The sequence below is a fragment of the Apis dorsata genome, unplaced genomic scaffold (assembly GCF_000469605.1).
Source record: "Apis dorsata unplaced genomic scaffold, Apis dorsata 1.3 scaffold_293, whole genome shotgun sequence".
Lineage (NCBI taxonomy): Eukaryota > Metazoa > Arthropoda > Insecta > Hymenoptera > Apidae > Apis > Apis dorsata.
In genome coordinates this window covers 621,424-631,080 of record NW_006263568.1, presented here as the reverse complement: position 1 = coordinate 631,080, position 9,657 = coordinate 621,424, and the positions used below count along the sequence as shown (strand labels likewise).

General features: G+C 27.9%; 1 protein-coding gene across 12 annotated transcripts in view; it reads left to right on the top strand.

The window, feature by feature from the left end:
* Positions 1-9,657, top strand: part of LOC102671417 (probable pathogenesis-related protein CaO19.6200) — a 71,375-nt gene that overhangs the window by 55,748 nt on the left and 5,970 nt on the right. For 7 of the 12 annotated variants that reach the window (XM_031511164.1, XM_006617164.2, XM_031511166.1 and 4 more), the window contains 3 exons: positions 535-795; positions 4,735-4,806; positions 9,099-9,279. In XM_031511164.1, the coding sequence (XP_031367024.1) occupies positions 535-795; positions 4,735-4,806; positions 9,099-9,279 (514 nt within the window). The remainder of the gene's footprint in view (positions 1-534; positions 796-4,734; positions 4,807-9,098; positions 9,280-9,657) is intronic. The other 5 variants (XM_006617159.2, XM_006617160.2, XM_006617161.2 and 2 more) reach the window with 1 other exon arrangement.

The following is a 9,657-nucleotide window of genomic DNA, read 5'->3' as shown; positions in this document are numbered from 1 at the left end:
AAAAAAAAAAAAAAAAAAAACTCGTAATATACACATACCATTCTTGAGAATAGTATAAATTAATAGCATAAATTATATTTAGAGACTTTAAAACATGCTTGAATCGTCGTCAAATATTGACAGTATAATAATGGCTAATTTTATTTTCTTCATAGATTCTTGAACCATTCAAAACTCCAAGAAAAACCTCATTCGTTTCCTTCTTACGATTAATATTAAATTTTATTTTATTTTAATTTCAAATTTCATTGATTAAATTCAATGAAAAATTTAACATCCAAAATTTTCCACATCATTCCAACTTTTAATTACAATAATTTTCAAATCGAATAATAATTCATTTGTTTAAAACTCACTTTAAAAAAAAAATAAATTAAAAAAAAAAAAAATATCTTTCTATACCCTATACCGATATAAAGTTTAAATCCCCTCTATAAAAAATTCCACCAAAAGCAATATTCGACCGCGAAATGAATCGTAGGCATTTTTCAATTCGAAACGAATCCCTTCATTTCCCTTTCGAATCTGTTCCAGATCCCCCCGAGTCGGAGGGCCCCTCTCGCAGTCGTTAGCGATGATTCCGCCAACGATGCACGGTCATGAATTCAATCAACCCCTGTCGAGGGTGGTTATGGTCCGTAAAACGGATCAAAGGACGTTCAGTAAGGGTAGGAGGGGCGGGGAGCCTCTGCTGGAAACGGTTACCAGGGAGACCGTCGAACTTTTCAACGGGGGTCGCGCCGAGAGGAAATACACGTCCGAGACGAGAGACATCGTCACGCCCAAATCGAACAGGTATGTCTATTTGTGTGTATGTATGTTCGTCATTTTCTCTTGATTGAAAGGGAAAAACATGGAGAAAGGAAAACGAGACTTTCTGAAAATGCAAATGAAGTGGCTCGTTCGACATGTGTATATAAAGAAAAGACGTTTTGTTTTTCTACGATGTACACTTAACTGGTAAAGGTTAAGAAAACTTGTCGGTTTTGTTATTAAATTTATCGATAGTGGTTAGGCATGTTTCCATGTAAATAGTTTACTTCATCGGTAACAATGAACGCGAGAATTCTTCATGATCGGTAACAGAATAGAAAATGTGAGAATTTTCGTTATTCGTAACATATCGAATGTGTTAATATTCGAGACCAAAATCGAAGAAAATTAATATCTCGCTCGTGGATATTAATTTTCGATGAGTAGAAGAAATAATCGTAAAACAATTAAAAATGCAACGAAATCTAAAATTTTGTATGTGTACAGAATATAAAGTTAACATTTGAACGCAATTTATATTGAACGCAAAAAATAAGCTGAATATACGGAAAATTTTTGTTTATTTTTCATTTTTTTTTAGAAAAATTTATGATAAGCGTCAACTGTCATAAAATAGGAAATTTTTATGACTCATGGCATATATTGTAGTCTCGAATGTGTTAAACGATTATTTAATTTGATATTATTGATTATTTAATTTATAGTTCATAAACAATCCGCAATAATTTATAAATTTTAAGAATTTAAGGGAAAAGGCTAATTTTTTTTATATATTATTTTTAAATAAAATTTTTAGATTTAAAAAACCATAAAATCAAAACTATAAATATTATCGTTTATAATATTTTACGATACTAATATATAACTATAAATATTAATCGTTTAGCCAAGAAATATTGAAAAAATGTAATATTGCTTTTTAAGTGTTAAGAAAAAACTATAATAATGCTCACTTAAATGTCGAATATGGACTTAAGTGGGGAGAAATGATTTCTGCGAACTCAATCGAAAAAAGAAATGAATATGAGTGAGATATCGATACTCGGTAAACTCGAGACTCAAACCGCAAAGCGTCAAATGTTTAGTTCGACACGCTCGAAGACGATTGCAAGCATTCTAAGAATTGGTATGGAGTTTAAATGAGCAAAAATGCTGATAATTAAATGGATAATACTATAATCGTTTGCGAATTTATTTATATTTATTTTTTATCTTTTGACATATAAATTAGAATTAAAAATAACACAAAGAGATAATAGATTCATCATTCATCAAAAAGCAATATAAAGATAATTGCATAAATAAAGATAAAAAATATATGAAAAAAATTTATGAATGATTAAGTTTATTTTTTCACTTTTGTGAGCATCTTGTTTGATATAAATTTGATATATTAATATAAGTGAGCCATTAGATGGTTCTTGAAAATACAATGTTGAACGTACCACTTGATTTGGGTAAGAGTTTGGAATATGTAATTGATGGTTATTGATGATTTTATTTTTTTCTCCTGATTTGTTTCGTTTTTGTTGTTTTTTGTAAAAAGTTTTGAGAATTTTTGAATGTACAGTCGAATTTGTGTAACTTGAAGAATTTTATAAAACTGGAATTTTATTTATTACATGCTATTCTGCATTGTGAAAACTTTTATATATAATTTTTAATCTTAAAATAAATTATTAATTTAATTTTAATTATTTATATTTATATTTGAATTTAATATAATCAAAGTCTTTTATTAATCTTTTTTATATGATTTTTAAAAATCAAAATTCATCTAGAAATAAAATTTGATATATATATGCTAGAATTTGAAATATGTATTATAATCTTTTTTTGAAATTTGAGTTTGTACATTGTTCTAAATAGAGGATTCTACTAAATGAATTCTCTTAAATTAATTGTTTTTAAGTTTGTTTTTAAGTTAACAAATTTTGTTATATTAACAAATTTTGTCATGTGTAATTTGGAATGGGAAATAATTATTGAATGTCATAAAACATTATTCGTTAAAAATTACTCAGATACAAAAATTTCTCTAATATATAATATCATTCATTTATTTTATATCAGTTAATAACAAAATACATACATATATATAAAATTTGTCAAATTCATAATATAAAATTCGTTCAAAAAATACAAGTCCATAATTTTGAATCCAATTTGTGATGTTTAATACATATACACTATTCATAACAAAATTTGTCCATAATCATAAAAATTACACTTAAACATATCTTTTTATTTATTCGTTTAGAAGATCAAATTTTACTCATCCTTTGGTTACATTTGCAATTTTCTTACACATACCAGTATAGATACTTACTTATGTACTTACATATCAGTGCAAGATGTCCCAAGAGGAAACTTCAAGATATTATTTTACTAAGGATCAAATAAGGGATGGAGTGGATGTTTACTTAGGACATGTTGATTTTGAGCTATATCTGCAATGGAAGACATATGAGCAAATATTTTCACACTATTTTCATTTTTATTTATGGGAATTTTATTATTTGTTATTTTTCTTGAAAATAATTTTTATTCTTTTTTTTAAAAAGAATTTCTTTTTTAAAAGAAATTTTATCTTGCATCCTGTTAAATCTTATGGAAGAGTTTTATTGTCGAGTTGAGAGTCTTGAGAGTCTTGTTGAAAACAACTTTTTCAATTAAGAATGATCGATGGCTCAATCGAGATCGACTGACCTTTGGTTTTATGTTTAATTTATGCGACCTTTTTTTTTTTTTTTTACATAACAGTATAATTTCATAAGATCAATAGTTTTATTAGTTTGTTTACTGTGTATGGTCTTTTTTTTTATTACGTGTCTAACGATTACATTTTCCACATCATTTTTTTAAGTGAAAGTATGTCACTGTTTCCTTATTAAATTATCAATAAATAATTTTTAATTTTTTTTTATAATTTATTAGAAGCTTTAACTGCTTTCTAAAAATTAAAAAATTTGACTTAAAATCTCATTTCTTCAATTTTATTTTGATTATCCATTTGATCTTTTGATATTAATCTGAATTATATTTATTAATGATTAATATTTTCACTTGGGACATCTAAAACAATAGAGTAGATTTAATACAGGGTGTTTCAAATATGATCTTTACTGATTTTAATAAAATTAGAATGATGGTTCTATATCTGATAAATACAATCATAATTTTCCAATTTTTCAAATTTTTAATTTTGTTGCACATTGAAAGATTGATAACATAAATATGACTAAATTCAGAATCAATGAAATGACTGCAAAATATCTTTAATGATTTATTCTTTTGAAAAAGATTGGAACTATAAATAAATAAATTAGGTTATAAATTAGGATAGATGGAATAGGTTAATTTCAAGATTAAGATATTCTTTTTTTTTTTTAGTGAACATTTTATTTACCAATTTGAAATTTGAAAAATCTGGAAATCTAAAAAAAACTTTTATCACTTTTTGTCATCCTAGAATAATTTTAATTTTACTCAAACAGATAAAAAACACATGAAATACTCAAATATTATCATATATTTTAGAAAATAATATAATAGACAATATATTATATTAAGTAATATATTAATTATAAGATAATCAGCATAGAACAAAAATAGCACAGATAAGCAAAATAACCATAGAAAATAGAAGTATATAATAGTATATTTTGGAAAATATAGTACATCTTAAAAAATAAAAAAATAAATATATACAAAACATAAAAATCTAAATATATATAATTTAAATAGAATATCTTAATTAATTGAAATCATTAAATTAGTGAGAATTACATTTTACTAAAATTATATCCACGCTCATTAGAGATATTTACAATACTGATATAGAATCATAGCTCTATAAAATTTCATTGAAATCGTTTTGGATCACGTGCGAAGTCATTCCTGTATAAGTCAAAGGATATTCGGCTTGTGTACATCGTAAATCGTTACCCCTCCTTGTAGTATGCCCTCGCTCAACCTTAACGGAACGAAAAAGAAGGTGGTCGGCTTTGTCGACCAGCTGTCGCCTGAAAGGTATTCACCCATGGTGTACGGCAAAGCCAAACGATTCTAACGAAGCCGAGTGGCGTGAACGAGCAGTGCTTGGCCAATTCGACGGTGTAAGGGAAAAAAAAGAAAAAAACATCTTTCGTTTGTACGTCGCGCTTTCCAGGGCTTCGTTAGGGTCGGTGAATGGCCTTAGTTTTAATAATAATGACGTAGGCGACCAACACGAAGCTGAGAGAAAGTTCATTTGTCGCGAAGGAATTAAAAAGTAACGAGAATTTCAAAAGCGAATCTTTTTTATCGACTGAGAAAGAAAAGTGAAAGGCTGCATGAACTTGACCTTGGAGCAGTGGAGCGTTCTTTTCGAAGTATGAAAGTAATTAAGATCGAATAGAGAAACATTGGATGAAAAATATTAAGAATCGTATAATCTTGCAATAAATAGTGAAATATAAATAGTGAAATTATTAATTCCATCATAACTTTCCAATTTTTTCAGATTTTTCTTATAATTAAACGAATCTGTTTAATGGATAAGAAACGAAATTATAAGATATACGTAAATTTCACGACGAGCAATGCTTATTTGTCGATTTCCAATTATCTTTCAAATGACTAACAAAGCAATTCTATTCTTCGAATTACGATATTAACTCGATCGAAAAAAGAATCTAAGAACTTTCTATAAAGATAGAAAGGCAATTGAAATCGATATTATCATTGAATACTAATACTTCGTCCATATATTCCAAACTCGAAAAAAAAAATTCTTTTCGATGATTTTACTTATCCAAGAATAACGGAAATCCAAGTATTCGTTTCTTAAAACGAGAACATCTGCTTCAAAAGCAAATTCCCCTGCAAAACTGCTCCTGTCCAATTTTCCAAATTTATATTCGCCAAGAACAATGCCCTCTTCACTGCGTTTGTCGTTCCCTTTCGAACGTTCAAGAGTTAATAAATCGTAGTTGAGAGAAGAAAAAGAGATGGCGCAATCTTTCTTCTGACCGTGGCCGTGGTCTCGAGGCGACACCTCGGGAAGAAGGAAGTAAAAGCTCGCGGGGGACGGAGCGTGTGGAAGAAGTTAGCGCGTAATTCTTCGTTCTCGTGTGTCCCACGCTGCTTTCTCTCGGCTTCTTGTATCGTTACTTCACCGGCTGAACGCTGATACTGTAAATACGCTGAGCTGTTGCGCGACAAAAGGAGCAACGTCGGGGCATTGAAAATGTCGGTCCATACAGATCTCGACGTTTTCAATGGAGCGGTTATTCACTGTCGCGCCGCTTTGAATCGTCTCCGTGGTTTAATTGAATTTGGCGTGTTGCGTTTAATGCGTACATCCGCGGAGATGTTAAGAAATTTTGCGTTTCAGGAAGCTTTGATCGAGTTTTATTCATTTTTTTTCTTTTTTTACTTTTTTTTTTTTTACTTCAATATTGATTCAATAGAGTATTACCAAGTTGAATATTTTCAATGAAGCGATTATTCACTGCCGTGCCGCTTTGAGTTGGTTAATTAAGTTTGGCGTGTTGCATTCAATATGTATATCCGCGGAGTTGTTAAGAAATTTTGTGTTTCGGAAAGTTGCTTTGGTTGAATTTTATTTTTTATTTTAATATTAATATTTGAAATATTATTTCACACTATTTAATTTTAATTAATTTAAATATAAAATTTATTAAAATAATTGTAATAATGATTTATTTTATTTTATTACTTTCTTAATCGAATAACGATTTTTAATTTACGGACGAGAAAAATAAAAAAAATAGAATAACATTTCGATTCTTCATAAACAATGTATAATTCATATAAATAAAAATAATTTTCAATCGTTATTCTTGCTGTGTCATTCATTTCGTAACGAAGTCATTCATTAATTAGCAAGTAATGGTTCGAAATCAATTATAAATTAAAATTAAAATTTTAATTTTCGACGAAATTTTTTTCTTTAGAAAAAAAAAAAAAGAAAAAAACAATCTAAATTTCTTAATACATATTTCAAAAATTTCATAAAGTTCCATATTTCACTTTCATATTTCGAATCTAATGATCAATTTTTCGATCTATCTCGACAAATGCGTTCGAATAATTAATCATCAATATCGAGTAATCATTCAAATCAAAAAAAAGAATCCTCAGTATCACGGTATTCAGCTCAGGTGGAACACATCCTGGAAATAGATTCAGAGGCACCTATGCAATTTCACAAACTTCACATTTAAAGACGATTCCCTTTTTCGATCATTTCGATTCGCATGCAAACGATTTTTCTTTTTTTTCTAAACACACGCACAAATACATAAACACGCATGAATAGAGAAGGATTATCGGTACACGCTTTTTTCCAGCTTTCAGCTTTCGAGATACAAAAAGCTTCCATCTATGAATTTATTATATTTTTGATTATTGATCATTATTGATAATTTTTGATATGTTGATGAGCGAAGCAATTTTTTATTAAAAATTATCAGTAAAAATGTTATTTGAAATATAAGTTAGAAAAGTTAAAAAATTTTATTGTAAAACTATATTGTAATTTATTTAAATCGGTATTATTGATATCTTAACGATATTTTGAAAAAAAAGTTAAATATTTTGAAATATCATTTGTTTATCACATCTATAAATAATCATTAACAATAGATTTGAATAAGAAAAAATAATTTCATCTATTATCAATGTTTATCGATAACGATATCGATAGTCAGAATTCGAAGTTCTTGTCGAGACTTGAACGTCGTTCAACACTTGTTTAATTTCGTTTGATTCAGCAGGACGATGAGCGAGAAACAAGGCTGAAGAGAAACGGATGCTAATTTAACACGTTTCTCTGCCGTTCATGTTTTGCTTGTGTTTCTTATGGAGCTGTTAAAGTCGAGAACTTTTGCTTGGGTTGGGTGTATTTGAAGAAATAATTCGAGGGAATGAATTGGCAAATTTTATAAATTGCTTGATACTCATTTCTTTTTTTTTTCATTTTGATTTATATGTAACAAAATCGTTCTCTCGATCGTATAAAAATAATATTTTTTGTGGCCAAGTATAGAAATATCCAATATAATTGTCGAAAGTTTAACGTAGCAATATAATTGTCATGATGATATACTGTATGTAATAAATATTTTTAATTGCCTAGTTATGAAGATAAATAAATAATCGAATTAATAATCAAAGTTAAGAATAGATAATAAGAATAATGAATATGTTAAAGAAAAGATAAAAACAGTAAAAAAATATGAAAAGAATAATGTGTATAGATATTTCAATAACTATACAATATATATTTTTAATACAATACAATTTCTATTCAATTCACCAAATATTTATTTTTAAAAAACAATTATTTTTTAAAAACAAATTTAAATCTATTCGATTAAAAAAAATTGAAAATCGAGCGAGTATCTGATAAAACAGAGATAAATGTGACAAAATGAAAAGTTTGTCGAACATCTGGTGAATCTATATGAATTTGTGATTCGTTTAATGATGATATTCCAACGAATCCTCGAAAGACATATCGCGCACATATTGCAGGAACTGTGGACGCTTTAAGAAAAACATACAAGGCCATTCTGCACATGGCGATTGCTTGAAACAGCAAAGTATTAAAGAGATTAAATTTTTTTTCACCCATAATCGTTCAAGTTCGACTAATTAAGTGACTTGATATATTACTTTGGAAAATAATTCGATTATTTTGGAAAAATGTTTACGAGTTTGCAAAATAATATTTTAAAAATGGAATACAATTAATCGATAAAATATTTATAAATCTAAATAAATCAAATGCTAAATTGTTCCAAATTGTATCTTTGAAAAGAATAATTCTCCAAATATACCCAATCAAGTCCGCTTTCAATGCACAACTAATTTGTATACTGCTGTGAATACAAACAGTTCAATCATGCTGCTTTCCAATTGAATCCATAGGGATTTCGGTTAAATCGGTGCTAAGTCACCAGGTGGCAGTAATGTTGGGCAATAGTTCGTTATTCGAATCAATTTCTTTTCATCGTTGCTATATTCACTTATTTATTTGGAAAAGAGAGAGAGAGAAAAATTTAATCATAAGAATAATTAAATTACTAAAACATTTGGCTAAATTTATCTAACGCGAAATAAGTGTTGATATAAATTAATTATTGAAAATAACTGTATCCCAATACTACGCTGCAACTTAACCGTGCAACTATAGATCTTTTGTTTACGAAAAAAAATAGAAGTCGCTTATATCGAACTCGTGCACAGCCTATTACGAGTGTCGCTGTTTGAAAGACTCATTGTGACATGTGATAATCGATTTTCTGAATTTGCAGGTCGAGGACGGATTCCGTGAGATCCAAGTCCCCTTTGACAGCGTCGCCGGCATCTCCAGGGCCGTTGTCGAATTCCTTGCACGGCAGTTTTCACGGAAGTTTAGGAAGCGATGGCATGTCTTGCAGCAGCGCCAGATCATCCTCGGCGTCTCCTGATTCTGCAAGATACACATCCACACCGGTAATATAATATTTATTATAAAAATATAATAATAATATAAAAATAATATAAAAAAATATAATATTTATTATTATCTTTTTTTTATGTTTGTAATTGTGTCTGTAATTGTTCATACATGTTTTTTTGTTAAAAAATTATATTATTATATTAACAATAGTTTTTCTTTTTATTATTATTGTTATTAAAAATAATATGAAAAAAAGATATGACATATTCATACAAACAGATTATTCATATAATATAAATTACCTAATTTAATTTTTGATTCAATTATTAAGATTAATTCATATTGAATTATGAAAATTATTACAAAACATTTTGTCTGTAATTGTTCATGTTTTTTTGTTAACAAATTATATTATTATATTAACAATAGTT